This window comes from Erpetoichthys calabaricus, chromosome 2, assembly GCF_900747795.2.
Source record: "Erpetoichthys calabaricus chromosome 2, fErpCal1.3, whole genome shotgun sequence".
NCBI classification, from domain to species: domain Eukaryota; kingdom Metazoa; phylum Chordata; class Cladistia; order Polypteriformes; family Polypteridae; genus Erpetoichthys; species Erpetoichthys calabaricus.
This window is the reverse complement of record NC_041395.2, coordinates 169,983,499-170,003,269: the sequence shown is the minus strand read 5'-3', so window position 1 is coordinate 170,003,269 and position 19,771 is coordinate 169,983,499. Positions and strand designations below refer to the sequence as shown.

Sequence of the window (19,771 nt, the reverse complement as noted above, 5' to 3'; positions counted from 1 at the left end):
ATTGACTTAGATAAGTACATAACTAAGAAAGCATATAATGGAGAGTTAATTATCCATATTCAAACATCCTCAAAATTACCCTCAGAAGTTGGCAGAAACATGTATCAATAGAGGGGTACATTTTAAAGTGTGAAGAATCATAACAGTCTGTAACTGATGTCTGACAAAGACAGCTGCTTTAAATGGCTGTGCCTCCTCTGTTTTTGTCGCAGGCAGATTTTCATTCTGTTTGTTTGTTATAGATTGTCAAGAACTGCAATGAAGGTGTGAGAAAAATGAATCGAACAGAGGAACTCATTGCCATTGAGAAAACCCTGGATTTCAAGTTCAAGGTAAACATTGTTTTTGGGTCAGGAATTCATTAAGAATATATGAGAAATTGCATGAATTAAAATTCCGTTTTTGATCGGTAAATTGATCAATCAGTTGTAAATATATTTCAGGATGGATTTCAAACTTAAAATCAGCATAAGAGGCTGAGGGCTGCAAACATTCCTAGTGAGCCTTTTCTGAATGTGCTGCCAACTTGTTTGTAATTGTGAATATCGTCATTTTCTTTCTATTAAGGATATCATGTTTACACTTTGACTACTAAGTTATTTGCGTTTTCAGTTATTTTATGTTCATTTAGATATTCACACATTCATTTTACAAATCCAAATGTGTCCTGTGCAATTTTGTTGCTTCTTATCCAGACTGCTGCTCTAAAAGAAATGCTGAGAACTTCTCATATCTCCTAGTCGTGACCAGCAAGTGGAAACTGTCAGTGGGCATCACCCAATCTCATATACGCTAACGGATGACCTTAGCAAAAATATCCACTGGAAATTTGTTTTAAATTAGGACTAAGACCTTCTCACATTGTAGCTTTTCACATTTTATGCAATATAAGTCTATAAAATACTTCTATTATAACATATTTATGTATGTGTCTCTTCAGTCAGTGCCAATAATCTCACACTCCAGGTGGTTGGTGAAGCGAGGAGAATTACTTCAAATGATGGGCCCAAAGAGCAACCGGACTCTTCACTCCAAGAAGCTCTTCCAGCCTCTCTACTTCTTCCTATTCAATAATCTGCTGTTGGTGACGAAGAGAAGTTCCAGGTACAGGACAGCATTCTGCAGCATTGGTGACTTGTTGATGTCTCTAAACAAAATGAGGCCATGGATGTGAAAAAGTGAAGAGTAAAGTAACTAACCTGGGGCTATAATCAGAGTGTCTTTGGATGGAGTTTCCATAGATTCTCTACTAAATGTTTGCTACCATATTGTTCTTGATAACCACGTTGTTTTTTAGCTGCCCTTTAATATCAGAAGATAGCCAATGTGAAAATTTGCTTGATTGGCAGTGATCAAAGTGTTCAGTTGAACAGCTTCAATGATAAATGTTCTTTTATTTTGTTCTCCTAACGTTTTTATGACCCAAAGGCTGGTGTCTTTAAAGGTTTCCACATGGCTGCATCCTTGAGATTGTCAAGCTGTTGCACTTTGTGAGAGTTGGGCATGATTGTGATGGCATTGCATTTAGAATCAGGACAGCAATTCATTATCTTATAAAAAGGAGTTTGTAGATGCAGGGAGATTGTTGTCATTTCTTACAGCTGTAAGTGAACTCGTGGGGTCTTTTTGACATTATGTGTTTCCTGTTGGTGTATTTAGTGCATTCTTTTCTTGGTTTTATGCTTCCTATACTCCTTTGTTAGCTTGACTCTTGTTCATGTATCATTGTACCTTTTTTGTTGCTCACTAGGAGCTATTGTAGTCTAGGTAGGTACTTACATTGTTTTATGGGTTTTTTTTTCCATATTTCATGTTTTTTCTTCATAAGGATTCTTTTAGTTTAACAAAATTTATTTTATAATTTCCCAACAATGTTTGGATATGTTATATGACTGAGATTGCTGTGCTGATATCATCACGAAAGTAATGAAACATAAATGAGATGGTCACTTTATGTATTATCCCTCAGTGGTTAATGCATCCTTATCATAGTTAGTTCCTAAATTCATTTACACTCCAGTGCTAAGTATGTTTCTCTGAATTTGACTTTTGCTTTGCCCTTGACTCCTGATTAATGGCTAGCCCTTTAGGTTTGGTTCCAAGCTTTTTCAATCCCCTGTATCATCTGATTATGACCCTTTTTTTTTTTTTGACTAACCATCGCCTGTTCATTTTTGCTCTCTTACTATATTCCTCAGACACGTTTTGTGTTCCTACAGCCTCCACAACACTTTTCTTTTTTACAGATTAGCGTCAGGGACTGAGAGTATTTCACATTATGCTGACTTTTGTCAGGAGCTCATTTGAAGATGTTGTGATTTATTTCATCTGATTGTTACTTTTGTTACTTGTTAATTTGTAATTTGAGAATGTTCTGATTCATTTCAGGTCATTTGTGGAATTATGACTGTTTCTGTTTTGGGGCTTACAGTATATTAATTTGATATCATTTTTGTGACGTTATCATGGTACCTTTTTTTATGGTTTTCTCAAAAGGCGGTGGCATTCTTTGCATTATTCTCATTGTCACTGATGCCCATTGTTAACCGTGCAGAACAAAAGGTACACTATTCCTGACATCAAAAGTGGCAGAACAGACAGAAATATAAAGTCAATCCCTTGAATAAAGAAAGATTGCTAAACACAGAGAAATACCTCTCAATGGAACAGAAACCCAGTCAGCGATTGCCATAATTATTAGAAAGCAAAGAATGGTGCCAGGACAACAACCTCACCCTCAATGTTAGCAAAACTAAGGAGCTGATCATGGTTGAGGGAGCATCGTCCCATTTAGATAGATAGATAGATAGATAGATAGATAGATAGATAGATAGATAGATAGATAGATAGATAGATAGATAGATAGATAGATAGATAGATAGATAGATAGATAGATAGATAGATAGATAGATAGATACATACATACATACATACATACATACATACATACATACATACATACATACATACATACATACATACATACATACATACATACAATGGGAAATTCACATTCTTCAGCAGCAGCATACTGATACAATAAATAATATTAAATTAAAGAATGATAATAATGCAGGTGAAAACCAGACAATAACTATGTATAATGTTGAATGTTAACGTTTACCGCCCCGGGTGGAATTAAAGAGTCGCATAGTTTGGGGGAGAAACGATCTCCTCAGTCTATCAGTGGAGCAGGACAGTGACAGCAGTCTGTCGCTGAAGCTGCTCTTCTGTCTGGAGATGATACTATTAAGTGGATGCAGTGGATTCTCCATAATTGATAGGAGCCTGCTGAGCGCCCTTCGCTCTGCCACAGATGTTAAACTGTCCAGCTCCATGCCAACAATAGAGCTTGCCTTCCTCACCAGTTTGTCCAGACGTGAGGCGTCTTTCCTCTTAATGCTGCCTCCCCAGCACACCACTGCGTAGAAGAGGGCGCTCGCCACAACTGTCTGATAGAACATCTGCAGCATCTTATTGCAGATGTTGAAGGACGCCAGCCTTCTAAGGTAGTATAACCGGCTCTGTCCTTTCTTGCACAGCGCATCACTATTTACATTGGAAGGGAGGCTGTGAAGCAGGTTAGCAGCTTCAGGTTCCTTGGGGTGACCTCACTGATAACTTTAAATTGTCAAGTCACACTGCAGTAGGAGTTAAAAAAGCCCAACAACGCTCTGCTTCCTCAGGAAATGGAGGAAGGTCCAGATGTTACCCACAACCCTGTGCAGTTTCTACAGGTTTGCTGTGGAATCTATTACATCCTGATACAGCAACTGCTCAGTTCAGGATCACAGAACTCCGTATTGCATGGTGAAAACAGCAAAGCAGATCACAGGCAATCCACCACATCTACACTGCAAGGTGTCTCAGGAAGGTAAACAGTATCAGCCGGGACTCCAGCCATCATGCACTGCCACTTTTCACCCTCCTCCCATCTGGGAAGCATCTGAAGTCCATCTGAACATGCACCTCCAGATTCAGGAACAGTTTTTACCCAACTGCAATTGGACTCATGAACAATTAGTAATCTTGTCAACTCCACTGCTACTACTACTGTTGCCTTGCACATACATTTTCTGACACTCTTTATATTTTGTATTTATTCTACAATTATTTTGTCCCTGGTGTCCTTTCCATGTCTGCGGAGGCACATGCAAGTAAGATTTTAATTGTACATGGTACTTGAACACATGACAATAAACAGTTGAATTTAATCAAGTATAAAACCCTCAGTAGCAGCTCTAACTCAACTATGTTATTATAAAATACTATAAATAATAGCTGTATAAGCCCGTGCTGTAAAAAGCCCAGGGTCCTAGAAACTATTGAAATTGTCAGAAAAAAAAAATTGAAATGTAGATATGTCAGGTAATTAAAAGGAACAACTCTGGGCATCTCCCTCCTAGGAAGTTTCGTTTTGGCGATATGTTTGCCTCGCTTGTGTATTAGTGGCAGAAGGAAAAGTAAAAGGGATACCGTTTTGCCGATGTGCTCGCCTCACTTCTACATTAGCGGCTAAGCGAGTGACTCTTTTTTCGGAGGTTTCATTTTGCCGACATGCCAGCCTCACTTGTGTAACCTCGGAGGTGAAGCCCTTAGCCCGACTCTACCTCTCACTTCCGGACTGGACAGACAGACACACACACACACTTCCACGTGTAGACATTTATATATAAGACTCAGAGCCAACCCATCAGCTAACTGAGCCAACTCATCTAATATGATTAAGCAGTTTAAAAATAATATTCAAATTAAAGTAAACCTTATTTTAAACTTGTTCCTCTCCGTTGGTTAATGGTTGAGAGCTGCCGCATGTCATTTCTCATGGTCATTTTAGGCTGCTTCTTGTCATATGATGTGCCTCCATCATAAGAATTTCTGGATTTGCTTGAGGAAGTGAACTCGGCCATTGGCAGAACTTCTGGTGGCCCAGTTTTCTGAATTGAGTAGCTTTTACATATTGTGTCACACAAATTACAAATATAGTAGCCCACTGAATTAATATATTACATTAGAGGCTACTTTGTGAGTGAATGCATGATATGGAGCTAGACAGTGACAGTCTGGGGATCAACGACTGCACCTCTACTGACTTTTCTTTATTGGGTGTTTCTCCCTTAAAGACTGGGCTGGTCACAAATGACCATAAAAAGTGATAAGTTAAGAAAATTGTAAAAGCTTGACTTTCTTTTTTCATTTGTCATCCTGTCAGTGGGTTCTTAAAGTCTGACACAATATAAGCCTCAATTCTATGACTTATATGAAAATCATTTGAATTACTGTATGTCCAATATGTGGTTATTAGTTGTGCATGTCTTCACAACTCTTGTATACTATTGTCACCTACTTTCTTATTTTAGCGGTGACAAGTATCAAGTTGTGGACACAGCGTCAAAGGCAATGTTAAGAACCGAGGACATGGAAACCGAAGGAATAACCCTGAAAAACATTTTTTGTCTGAGGCTACTGGAGAACCAGGAGGAGCGAGAAGTCACCTACATGCTGAAGGCCTCTTGCCAGTGAGTGATAGCAAGAAAATATTTTATGTTACAAAATACAACAACTATTAATCCTTGTGGTGTGATGTGAAAGCAGTGCTGCAGAAAATACTGACAATACAAGTGTGCACCATGTTACAGTGGGAGGGGTTGCTTTTTCCTCATAGATCCAAAATCCTTGTCTTGAATCCCATTCCTGGTCATTGTTCATGTGGAATTTACATTGTTCTTCTCATGTATTCAGGAGTTTCCTCTTACATCCCCAGTGGTGGGCAGGGTGGGTTACACGGATTTTCTAAATTGGCCCAATACGAGAGTAGAGGTGTGCATGAATGGTCGCTGTATTGGCCTTGTGTCCAGTACTGCCAAGATACAGCCTGGGCTTTCAGTGCCCCTATTTTGGATTAAATGGCTTTGAGAATGTCATGTTACCACATAATTAGGAATTTTGGAAAATCATCGCAATGGTCTGTGCCAGTTACCCACAGCTGGCATACTCCTCTTACACTTGGGACATCAGTAGATGTAAACCGAGGTTGGACTGGGAAATGAGGACACATAATACAGCAAGGGTAGGTGTAAACATGCTTAGTGTTTTTATTTTCCATAATGTTCAGTTTTCAAAACAAAAGTGCAGTGCAGTATAATTTTTCTGAAATAAATAAATTATCCAATAAAAAGCAGTGTGCCACAGAGGTTAAAAAAATCCATAAGTAACTACAGTAATTCAATAAATAGGTTGAAACTGAAGGTTAAAAACAAAGTCAGGGTCTATCCACAAAAACCAAATGTCTCCTCTGCTCAACCTTTATGGTCTCTTGAACGAGAGGAGACGTCCGCCAGCATGTGCAGTCATCCTTCACTCCGGCTCGTGTCCGCACCACCATCCCTTGGCGTTCAGCCTTGAACTCTGTGAGCCTTGCTTTCTTCTTCTGCTGCCTTCTCTCAGCATTCAGTGGGAGTCATTCGGAGCAGATGATCACAGCAGGAGCTAAACTGCCCCATGAGCGTCATCCGCTCCCTCCACCCAGGACCACTTCATGACTGGTTGCCTCTTTTTCAAAGCGCCAACTTAGCCTTACCTCTTCTTTTCTGTATTCGTTCCTTTAACCTCGACCTCTGTCTCAATTTTTCATTTCTTCTACTCGATCTCTATCCTTTTATACTTCAGTGGGCGCAGGTGTTCTAATTATGAACCCAAGAGCACTAATGAGGAAATCGGTCAAACTGTGTGCGTCTGCACATGAATGCGGGCTCGGCCAGTGCCTTCATCGACACCCTAGGGTCACTCCTCCAGAGTACAGCGGGCACCTATGCCCACCCAAAGCACATTGTTTTTATTATAAAACACAAAGACACACACACACACTACTTCAGACCTTCATCTCCCGTCACCATGGGGATCAATGGGAGCAGTAACACACCCTGCAGGCAGTGTGGAGTAGTGTAGTGGTTTAGGCTTTGGACTTTAAACCCTGCTACTGACACTGTGTGACTATAAGCAAGTAACTTCATTTGCCTGTGCTCCAACTGGAAAAACAAAAGAAGTGTAACCAATTGTATCTCATATGTTGTCAGTCATCTTGGATAAAAACATCAGTCAAATAATGAATAAAAAGAATAAATAAATGCAGACAGCCATCACAGGGCACAGTCACTCAAATAAGGGCCAGTGTAACATGTTATGCTGGGATATGAGAGGAAAACTAAATGTATGGAGGACATGTACGGTGCTGGTGTTTTACAGCTCCTATCAGCGTAGCGTTTGCATCTTCTTCCCATGTCGTGATTGTCTTATTTTCCTCCCACATTCAGGGTCCATTAACAGGTGACTCTAAACTGGCCCATCACAAGTGATTGTAGGTGTGTGCCTGAGGAGGCCTGGTGCCCTATCTAAACCTGGTTACTTTTACTTTGTTCTGTCAATGTTTTGCTTATTTGAAATACGCAGTTTAAGAAAAGTGAAAGGCTACATGAACAAATAGACTGTTTTCCAGTCTTTTAGAAGGCAGACTCCCGGATATACTTAAATTAAAGTGAGTAGAATAAGCTAGCCAAGGAAAGCTGCTGTGCAAAAATTCCAGCAGATGGCGCTTTAAATCTAAACACTTTTTTCAACGTGGACTCGTCTGTTTGTCCAAGCTGATTAAAACTGGTATTTCAAGCATTCCAAAGCCCAAGTCTCAGCCGCCAAGTTTGAGAATTACAGGAGTTCGATACAGCCTCAGTAAATCTGGAAAAGTGCACTTGTGTTAAAGAAACTGTTTGATGATCTCAGAGCTTTTTGAAAAGAACTGCTGAGACTCGATTGCTATCTGTATCTTAGCCAAAAAGCCTCCTTTAAACCATAAATTTAAAATCTACCAAGGCTTCCTTTATCTTATATTCCATATTATTTGCTTTACATTTGAAGAATTTTAACAAAGTAATTGATCATTTCAAATAAAAACAACATATATGATATTGTGTCTTTCTGCAGTAAACACCATTTGATTGGGTTTTATAACAGCAATATAATTGTTTATGTACTTTTATTTTGCTTAAAATCTGCAGTTCAGGGGGTTAGAAGCTGAATTGGAATTTTGTGGTTTCAGGGCAAACACCTCAGTGGCTTCATCTAGTATGACATGTTATGTGGCACTGGACTAAGGGAGAAATGGGCACTTTTTTATTGTTATTGCCTTCATTATTAAAATTGATGCCACTGGAAACAAAGGATACATCTGACAGATAAATGCCTAAAAGTAGGAGATTAGTAGATACACAGGGCAGTTGGCTGTTAACATGTGTGTGTTTGTGTTGGCAAAGCAGACATGAAGCCGGCCTACTAGTGGTGAAGGAAAGCAAAAAGATAAGTAAGGGGTGTAGCCACAAAATGGGGTGCTACAGAGAAGGGGAGTCCAAGAAGAAGCATGTGAAGCTATCCATCTATAGCTTGTTCCTTTCAACCTACATTATATTCTATATAATGCCTTTTTTTATCTATCTATCTATCCTTTATTTTATGTAGTACATTTTCTATTTGCCTAACTCCATTGGATATAGTGTCTTATCATCTATCTATGTATCAATTATTGGGTTGTCATTAGCAGTTCTACTTATCTATGTACTTGTGATGTTCATAATCTGTTTAGTTACATGAACTCTATATTGTATTTATGTAATTGTTTATATATATATATATATATATATATATATATATATATATATATATATATATATATATATATATATATATATATATATATATTGTGATATTTGCCCAGACACCACCAGTCGGAGACCACATCTTTATCCAAAATACCTTTATTTTGTCTTCCACAACACACAAGTCAGTCCCACACAACTCCACAGTGCCTCTAGCCCCAGTCTCTCTTCTCCTGGGCCTTCTCTCTCTTTGTCCCTGGGCCACCTGCACTCTCTCTCCAGGAGCTTTGTCCTGCTCCTGCTCTCGACTTCAGCTCTCTGACAGGAGGGAGGCAGTCCCCTTTATCCTCACCCGGATGAGCTCCAGGTGTTCTACCTGACGTCACGTCCTGGTGTGGCGGAAGCATCAGGAGAACACCTGGAAGCACTCCGGGGACCCTGGAAGGGTTGTCCTCCATGGGTGTGGCGGAAGTGAATAAGTCCCGGGCTCCATGAGGCTCAGGGCGCCCCCTGGCGGTGACCAGAGGCCTCAACGGTCCTGAGCCTCCCTGCTCCCCTTCCGTGGGCCTCTTCTACTCCAGGGCAGTTGCCCCCTCGTGGCCCGGTGGATAAATAAGCCATGACCCAGTCCTTCCAGGCGTCCCAGCCGGGTCTGACCCCCAGCCGCGTACCACAATTATATATATATATATATATATACAGGTGCTGGTCATAAAATTAGAATATCATGACAAAGTTGATTTATTTCAGTAATTCCATTCAAAAAGTGAAACTTGTATATTAGATTCATTCATTACACACAGACTGATGTATTTCAAATGTTTACTTCTTTTAATGTTGTTGATTATAACTGACAACTAATGAAAGTCCCAAATTCAGTATCTCGGAAAATTAGAATATTGTGAAAAGGTTCAATATTGAAGACACCTGGTGCCACACTCTAATCAGCTAATTAACTCAAAACACCTGCAAAAGCCTTTAAATGGTCTCTCAGTCTAGTTCTGTAGGCTACACAATCATGGGGAAGACTGCTGACTTGACAGTTGTCCAAAAGACGACCATTGACACCTTGCACAAGGAGGGCAAGACACAAAAGGTCATTGCTAAAGAGGCTGGCTGTTCACAGAGCTCTGTGTCCAAGCACATTAATAGAGAGGCGAAGGGAAGGACAAGATGTGGTAGAAAAAAGTGTACAAGTAATAGGGATAACCGCACCCTGGAGAGGATTGTGAAACAAAACCCATTCAAAAATGTGGGGGAGATTCACAAAGAGTGGTCTGCAGCTGGAGTTAGTGCTTCAAGAACCACCACGCACAGACGTATGTAAGACATGGGTTTCAGCTGTCGCATTCCTTGTGTCAAGCAACTCTTGAACAAGAGACAGCGTCAGAAGCGTCTCGCCTGGGCTAAAGACAAAAAGGACTGGACTGCTGCTGAGTGGTCCAAAGTTATGTTCTCTGATGAAAGTAAATTTTGCATTTCCTTTGGAAATCAAGGTCCCAGAGTCTGGAGGAAGAGAGGAGAGGCACAGAATCCATGTTGCGTGAGGTCCAGTGTAAAGTTTCCACAGTCAGTGATGGTTTGGGGTGCCATGTCATCTGCTGGTGTTGGTCCATTGTGTTTTCTGAGGTCCAAGGTCAACGCAGCCGTCTACCAGGAAGTTTTAGAGCACTTCATGCTTCCTACTGCTGAGGAACTTTATGGAGATGCAGATTTCATTTTCCAACAGGACCTGGCACCTGCACACAGTGCCAAAGCTACCAGTACCTGGTTTAAGGACCATGGTATCCCTGTTCTTGATTGGCCAGCAAACTCACCTGACCTTAACCCCATAGAAAATCTATGGGGTATTGTGAAGAGGAAGATGCAATATGCCAGACCCAACAATTCAGAAGAGCTGAAGGCCACTATCAGAGCAACATGGGCTCTCATAACACCTGAGCAGTGCCACAGACTGATTGACTCCATGCCACGCCGCATTGCTGCAGTAATCCAGGCCAAAGGAGCCCCAACTAAATATTGAGTGCTGTACATGCTCATACTTTTCATGTTCATACCTTTCAGTTGGCCAACATTTCTAAAAATCCTTTTTTTGCATTGGTCTTAATTGATATTCTAATTTTCCGAGATACTGAATTTGGGACTTTCATTAGTTGTCAGTTATAATCAACATTAAAAGAAATAAACATTTGAAATACATCAGTCTGTGTGTAATGAATGAATCTAATATACAAGTTTCACTTTTTGAATGGAATTACTGAAATACATCAACTTTGTCATGATATTCTAATTTTATGACCATCACCTGTATATTGCATAGTTTACTGTCAAATAATGCAAAGAGTACGCAACACGTGTTTCATCCTAATTCTGGGCTCATCAGGCGTACACACTCACTGCACCCCCTCTCAGGGATCAAACCTCGAACATCAGTGGCGAAGCCTCTTACGTTGCACCACGGTGTGTTGTTCATTTATTTGACAGCATGTAGATCGGGGTAATTACATTCATGACATTTGCAGTATGAATCACAATCTGATTGTATGGGTGGTTACCTACCAGGTAACGCTTGTGGTTGGTCTGCAAGTCGGCTAACATCCGCCACGGTGCCCTCTTCAGTTGCGAGAAGTAGATCATAGAATGTTGCATAGTTTACTGTCAAATAATACAAAGAGTATGCGACACATGTTTCGCCCTAATTCTGGGCTCATCAGGCATACATATATATATGTATGTTTTTTTTTTTTTCCCAATATGTGCACTGATCAGCCACATCATTAAAAGCACTGACAGTAACATTGCTTATCTTATTACATTGGCACCTGCCAAGGGGTGGAATACATTAGGCAGCAAGTGAACAGTCAGTTCTTGAAGGTGATGTGTTACAAGCAAGGAAAAATGGGCAAGCCTCAGGATGTGAGCTACTTTGACAGGGGCCAATTTGTGATGGGTAGACAACTGAGTAAGAGAATTTCCAAAGCAGCAGGTCTTGTGGGGTGTTCCCAGTATGCAGTAGTTAGTACCTACCAAAAAAAAAAGTCCAAAGAAGGACTATTGTAGAACCAGCAACAGGGTCATGGGCACTCAAGGCTCATTGATGCAGGTTGTGAGTGAAGGCCAGACTGTCTGATCCAAACCTATAGAAGAGCTACTCTGACACAAATTGCTGAAAAACTTAATGCTGGCCATGACAGGAAAATGTCAGAACTCACAGTGCATTGTAACCTGCTGCATATAGGGCTGTGTAGCCATAGACCAGTCAGTGTCCATGCTGAACTCTGGCCAATACTGAAAGCAACTACGATGAGCACATGAGCATCAGAGCTGAACCATGGAACTATGGAACAAGGTGGCCTGCTGTGATGAATCACATTTTCGTTTAGATCATGTGTAATGCTGAGTGTATGTGTGTGTTGTTTACCTGGGGTACAGATGGTACAAAGATGTACAATGGGAAAAAGGCAAACTGGTGGAGATGGTGTGATGCTCTGGGCAATGTTCTGCTAGGAAGCCTTGGGTCATTTGGGTCAACTTTAACATTTACCACCATCCGAAAGATCATTGCAGACCACATACACCCCTTCATGTCAGTGATATACGTTGATGGCACTGGCCTCTTTCAACAAAATAATGCACCCTGCCGCAATGAAAAAATTGTTCAGGAATAGTCTGACGAAGATGACAAAGAGTTCAAGGTGTTGACTTGGCCTTCAAATTAACTAGACCTCAATCCGATGAAGCATCTGTGAGATGTGCTAGAAAAACAAGTCTTAAGGGATCCGCTGCTTATGTCTTGGTAGCAGAGACAACAGGACAGTTTCACAGTCTTGTAGAGTCCATGCCTCAATGAGTCAGACAAATCAGAGCTATTTTGGTGGTACGAGGGGGACCTACACAATATTAGGCTGGTGGTTTTAATGTTGTGGCTAATCAGTGTGTAAATTTGAATTGTATAAATGTATATATTTCATATAAGTATATATACACACATTTATGTAACAACATTTATTTATATAGCACATTTTCATACAAAAAGTAGCTCAAAGTGCTTTACATAATGAAGAAAAGAAAAATAAAAGACGAAATAAGAAATTAAAATAAGGCAACATTAGTTAACATAGAAAAGGAGTAAGGTGCGATGGCCTGGGTGGAAAGAAAAAACAAAAAAAAAACTCCAGAAAGCTGGAGAAAAAAATAAAATCTGTAGGAGTTCCAGGCCACGAGACCGCCCAGTCCCCTCTGGGCATTCTACCTAACATAAATGAAATAGTCCAGTTAGGTCCATAAGTATTTGGACAGTGATTTAGTTTTCATAATTTTTGCTCTGTACACCACCACAAAGGATTTGGAAAAGAAGGAATCAAAATGCGATTGAAGTGTAGACTTGCAGTTTTAATTTAAGGTGTTTAACAAAAACATTATTTGAACCATTTTGAAAAGACAGCCATTTTTATACATGGTCCCCCATTTTCAGGGGCTTAAAAGTATCTGGACAAACTAACATAATCATAAATACAATGATTATTTTAAGTATTTGCTTGAAAATCCTTTATAGTCAATGGCTGCCTGAAGTCTGGAACGCATGGCCATCTTCAAGTGTAGGGTTTTCACCCTTGTGATGCTTTGCCAGGCCTTTACTGCAGCTGTCTTCTGTTGCTGCTTGTTTGTTGGACATTCTGCTATCAGTTTTGCCTTCAGCAAGTGAAATGCATGGGTTGAGGTCAGTTGATTGACTTGGCATTTGAAAAATATTTCACTATTTGTGTTGAAAAGCACATGATTTGATTTCACAGTATGTTTTAAGGCACATTGCCCATCTGTACTGTGAAGCATTGCTCTATCAGCTTTGCAGCATTTAGCTGATTTCGAGCAGATGGTAATAGCCCTGTACGCTTCAGCAATCATCCTGCTACTTCTGCCTGCAGTCAGTCATCAGTAAACACCAGTGAATGGCTTCCATTTGCAGCAATGCATGCTCATGCCATAACACTGCCTCCACAATGTTTCACAGATGATATAGTATTCTTTGGGTCATGAGCCATTTCTTCTCTTCTCCATACTCTTCTCTTTCCAAAATTCTGGTATATATTGATCTTAGCTTCCTATGTCCAAAGAAAATTGTTCCAGAACTGGACAGGCTTTTAAAAAATATTTCCTGGCAAAGTCTAATCTGCCCTTGCTATGTTTGCGGCTTACTGGTGGTTTGCACTCTGTGGTAAACCCTCTGTCTTTACTTTCACAATGTCTTCTCTTGATTGTAGACTTTGCAATTGATAGGTCTGCCTCCTGGAGAGTGTTCTTGGTTTGGCTAAATGTTGTGAATTGTTTTTTCTTCACCAAGGAAAGAATTCTTCAATCATCCAGCACAGTTGTCTTCTATGGCTTCCAAATGTTAATTCCATACTTGGAATCAACTGCAACCTTCTACCTGCTTAACAGATGATGAAATAATGAGGGACCTGCTCACCCTGCCTATGGAACAGCTCGCCAGTCAATTGTCCAAATACTTTTCAGACCCTGAAAATGGGGGGAATATGTATAAAAATGGCTGTCATTGCTAAATGGCTCATATTATATTTCTGTTAAACCCTTTAATTAATGCTGAAAGCCTACACTTCAATCATGTAATTATTTCTTCATTTTAAATCCATTGTGGTGTCATATAGAGTCACAATTATGAAAATTGTGCCAATATCCAAATACTTATAGACCTAACAGTATCTTTTGTTTTTCCATTTACTTATTCGAATGTCTTGGTAAACCAATAGATGGTTTTCAGTAAATTTCTGTTTTTCGAATTCAGAATGCAGCAATACTTTAAAACATGCAAAAATATTTCAATGTGGATCAGAAAAGGCAACTTTAAGTACTTGCCTGGTGACATCCATGACTCAATAAATGAACACTTATGATTGTGAAGTAAATTTTTTTCAACTTTTAAAACATTGTTACATTTACCTGCAAATGTAAATACAAAAATGAATTTAACTGTGTAATTGCACTGAGCATTCTGTAGGAGGTGGTATCACATTGCAACAACATTTCAGAAACATGAACTCCATCAGAAAGCCATCTGCACAAGTGCCTTTGGCTAACTCCCTGTATTGATCCCATGAACATTGGCTGCTCCCAGCTCTCACAGAGCCTGGCAGATTTCTCTATGGACTCTGAATGTCATTCCTGTGTCTCCAGCTATGGTAGTTTACCTCCAAAATCCAAGATAGATTACAGAGTGTGTCATCCTGTCCAGGGTTGGTTCCTGCCTTTTGCCTGATGCTGCAGGTATGGACTTAGACCTTCTACAACCCTGAAATGGGTAACTGGTTTAGAAAATGGATTGATGGTTAAATATTGGGGCAGTGCTAGATCAGCTGTACTGAGTGTAAAGTAAAGAGAAGAAAATAACACTTCATATATCTAATGCTCAAGGCTTGCTAACATTGCTGCTTGTGTCTTCTGATTTGATTTCCAGGAGTCAAAAAATCCGCTGGATGAGTGCACTGAGCCCAAATCCAAGGAACAAGTTCATCTCCAGTAGCTCACTCACAAGTAGGTCTTCAGAAGGATCAGCAGCTCTTCTGCTTTTCCATATACTTTACTTGTTTTTATGAAGCACCATGAAAAGCAAGGTGTCTATAAAATTGAGATGACCAGGAGAACAAAGAAAGACAAAGTCTGTGACAAACCGAAAAGGACAGGCAGGGGTCCGAAAACTGGGATGTAAGTCCAAAAATAGAAACAGCCAAGATCAAAAAAAAGTTATAAAAGGTCTGAACCAAACTAAGAGGAAACAGACATTTTCAATTGTTTCTTTATTATTCCCAAAGTTGAATGTGAGAAGCTGCACACCACCATCTTAAATAGGCAGTCATGTCATGGCCTAAGCAACAGAAACAGCAACTCTAACCATATGGCCACAGCCATGAAATGAAAAAAAAAGGTACAAAATGGCGGCTGCTGTGACTGAAAGTAAAAACAAAATGGAGGCACAATAAGCTCACAAAAATAATGCAAAGCATAAACAACAATTGAAAAATAATAAAATAAAAAGGTGCTAAAGTGAGTCTTTAACTTTGAAAATGAAAGATTATGACAGATGCTGACCCAAGTAACACAAATATGCTACTGAACAGATTCTTCCTTTTTGAATTCCTGTGAAACATTGCAATACACTTGAAATAAAACTGAAGTCCCACCATATTTGTTTTATTATCTATGCAATCCTAAAGCAGAGCCGTCAATCCATTAGACGACATGGGTTAGCCGTGACACCCAAGTGGCAACATTTATGAAAGTTGAGGGGCGCCCGCTCTGGACAGAGATGGGTGCCGTTTATGTAACTCAAGCAGCTCATGCTTTATACCTTTCTGTTACATCCAAACTATGGACACCAAGGAGACCCCAAACTCCACCCCACATCCTCAGGTCCTTGAACTCTAATACAAGATACTCATAATAAACACGTCAATGAGAAACAAATGACACCATAATAAAAAAACATCACATGTAGTTCAGGGTCATCATAATACTGAAAGCGTGCTATGTACACAAAGACACACCGTTTTGGTAGGACAAGGGGTGCACCCTACGGACACTAAGGAGTCGAAGTCCTCAAAGTCTAATAATACTGAAAGTGCACTGTGAACACCAAGGGGCACCATTTATGTAATGCGCATTCTGGACCTTATCTGCCCACCACAGCCATGTCTACACTATGGACACTGAGGGATCCCGTTTTGGTAGGACAAGGGTCAATACTACAAACACCAAGGGGGAGAGGTCCTTGAAGTCTAAAAATATCGAAACTGTGATATAGACACCAAAGAGTGCCATTTACAGTATGTAACACTCGTTCTGGGCCTTATCTGCCCACCACAAACCCAACTATGCTATGGACACTGAGGGGCGCCATTTTGGTAGTTGCACATCCAGACCCTCCATCAGCCTAGGGCTATATAAGGGCTTTGACCACTACTGTCATAAAAATGCTGTTAGTGGCAGGACTGCACAGACACATATCAGATTCCTAGGCTGCTTTTGCAGTTTAAAGTCATATTTCATTTGGACTAAATTACAATTAAAAATGTTTAATAGAAATAAAATAAAAAGTTCCTTAAAAAGTGCATGGATTAGTTTCTTGATATAAAACCAACTGTTTTCATTCTCTTTGACAATGGCACTGTCATGTCTGTCATCAGAGTTGCTGATCCTGTCTGGAAACTTTCTTGAACTCTGAGGGGTGTGTCCACCTGCATGAGCAGCGGTGCCCATTTTCAGTCTGACCTATCACCAGTGATGCCGTGTCCAGCTGTCTGTACCTCTAGAATTTCCATGACGCTGGATTTTTTTATGACAGCATTATTTGTTTCTCATTGACATGTTTTTGACAGATTAAATGTACATTCACTGATTGCTGTCACAACAACTGCTCAGTTGTCCAATAAACAAAAGTCTGCCTGTAAGGAGAAGGCAAAGCGCGGAGTGTCACGTGATGTGCCCCCAAGCAGCTTTTCACGTTACGTAACCAGCTTAACCAACATTGCAAAGTGAGTCACAGTGAATGTGAGGGGAGATAATAGTGCAATGGCATTTACTGTTCTGAACTCTATCTTTCACCCAGGGATTTTGAGAATCAATGGTTGTCAGTCAACAGTCAGTCTGGAACAAGGCTGAGTAAACAAACCAGGCTCCTGGTCAGCAAAGTGTGACCTAACAAGCTTGGCACACATTAACGGGCATTCCAATAATGATTATGCAACAGGATTGTCAATGTATGTGGAACTCCGGTGCCAATTCATCACAATCTATGATAAGCATTTAATTTCTTTTGCCTTTAAGCACTTATTCCAGTAGAAAACCATGGAAGGACTGGAGCACAGACAGAATGTCTGTCCATGTCCAGCACAGGGCCCGCTCACACCCACTACTCACTAATTTCATGTCTTTGTGTATCCTCAGAAAAGTCAACATAGACAGAACCATGCTGGATTTCAACCCAAAACCCTTGGACTGTGAGGCACTGGCGCTAGCCATTGTGTTGACCATCAGTTATTCAGATCTTGATTTGGTGTCTTCCATGGCACCATCAAAGAAATTAGGGTTATTCAAGACCCTGAATTTAATTAAGCAAGCTTGTGAATTGTATGGCACAGCACACCAAAAAGATGAGAGAATTAAGTGGAGAGAGATGAGCATTATCGGCAAACTGGTTTCCTAACATTACCATTCCTGAACATTGGTGTCACTTAACAATGTACCCAGTAAAAGGATTCAAATATTTTATAATGGAAGATTCACTTTGGAGTCCTAAACTCCCAAGCCCAAAGTAAAGCAGAATTCAGAAACTGTGTTAAATCAGCACAGATTCAAGTTACTCCAAAATTTTATACGCGACTACCATGCATTCAACCCTGCCTTGGATTAAACAACTTTGATAGGACATCCATGGATGGATGGATGGATTGAAGGATCTTCATTAGTTGTGGTAACATGAAACCATATAAATTAGTCATTTGGACTTTAAAAGTTCCAAATCATCTTGAAAATCCCACAATACTTTGCATGATGAACTTTGACCAACATTGCCAATTATTTCATTACGAGTTGAGGCTAGACTAAACTATCATCCCATGGGGACGACCCCTAAAGCCACAGTCTGCTCAATAAGATGGCTCTCCAATGCTGGAGAGAAAATGGTTAACAGTGAAAGTTTGCAGCACGTTGTTGATTCAGCTCAGCAGATACCCCCCACCCTATGCCGAGGGCCCGTGCAATTTCCTGCTCTTGTTAATCTTCAATAATTAAAAAACTCGGTGGCGGCGACGGCAGCATTCCTCAGAGGATTATTCCAGCTGAATCATGCCTCTGTAAAGCCACGTCCGCGAAAGAAATCAAAGGGGATTTGCACCGACTGACGTCCCGCAGGCTGTAGGGCCCTAATGTCTGGATTTGGCCAGTTCATCATCTCAGCTCAGGCTGGCCTCGCACCAGCAAGATACGTGTAACCTTTTCACCAATTTGCCGGTCTGCCTTTGCATTGTTTTGCTGCCTTGTTTTCCAGCCCGATTGTTTTTTTTTTTTTTTGTGGCCTTGTGGTGGACTGAAGGGTCACGTCGTTCTCCACACCATGTGTTTGCTGCACTCCTTGTCACTTTTAGCTGAGGGCCATGTCTTGTTTTCTCCGCGCGGAATGTTAGAGGGGTGTTGGGCTCAGGGTGTGTAATTGGCTGTCTCCCATCTGACAGATTCTCCGCAGGTCCAGTGTGTTCACCCGTACGTAGCTCAGGAAGAGGATGAGCTTTCTCTGGAGCTGGCAGATGTTCTCTGTCTTCTAGAGGAAACGGAAGATGGTCAGTGCTTGATTTTTATTTTACATCTTCTAGTGCGCCCACTGTGATTACAGGGCAGCAGGCGATATTCTAAACATTCCACACACGTGGAATAACAAGCCCAAGCAGCTGATGAGCAGCCCCCCAACATTCATGCTGTTTTTCTCTTTCCTGACACAGGCTGGATGTTTGCCGAGCGCTTCCATGACCGGGAGAGGGGCTGGTTTCCCGGGAAGGTGGTGGAAGTGATCCAAAATCAGCAACTTCGGGCTCAGAACCTCAGAGAATGCCAGCGCCTGCATCCGCCAAACCCAGGAAAAGTCAAAGTGCTGACCTCCAGGGGGCGCTTTACCAAGACAACCCCCAACTGACACACACGGAGGCTTCAGTGAGACTCAGGACATTGAAGTATTTAGTGAAAAAAAAAAAAAAGAAGCAGCACAAGGGCTGAAAAAGGGAAGGCCACCAGCAGCTGATGTGTTCGGCCTGAGCCGGGACTTCTTAGCGCATACAGCAACCTGTGGATTTTATTTTAGTACAAAAACTGCAAAAATATGCATATATATATGTATAATAAAAAGGTTTATATAGAATTTCTAAATATTTCAATTGTATAATTTAAACTATGTATAAGGGTAATGTTGCTACCTCACAACTTTACTGTCCTGGGTTCAAATCCTGGCCCCAGTCACTCACACACAGTGTGGAGTTTGCAGAGTGTCCACATTACCATTTCTCACACACTTGAAAGATGATGTGTGTTTAGGTGAACTGGTGCCTCTGTATTGACCAAGTGTG

General features: G+C 40.7%; 1 protein-coding gene across 2 annotated transcripts in view; it reads left to right on the top strand.

The window, feature by feature from the left end:
* Nucleotides 1-19,566, top strand: part of ngef (neuronal guanine nucleotide exchange factor) — an 82,815-nt gene extending 63,249 nt beyond the window's left edge. For both annotated transcript variants that reach the window (XM_051923556.1, XM_028794761.2), the window contains 6 exons: nt 243-332; nt 941-1,104; nt 5,361-5,519; nt 15,118-15,194; nt 18,890-18,994; nt 19,154-19,566. In XM_051923556.1, the coding sequence (XP_051779516.1) occupies nt 243-332; nt 941-1,104; nt 5,361-5,519; nt 15,118-15,194; nt 18,890-18,994; nt 19,154-19,344 (786 nt within the window). In that variant the 3' untranslated portion in view covers nt 19,345-19,566. The remainder of the gene's footprint in view (nt 1-242; nt 333-940; nt 1,105-5,360; nt 5,520-15,117; nt 15,195-18,889; nt 18,995-19,153) is intronic.
* Nucleotides 19,567-19,771: the final 205 nt, after the last annotated feature.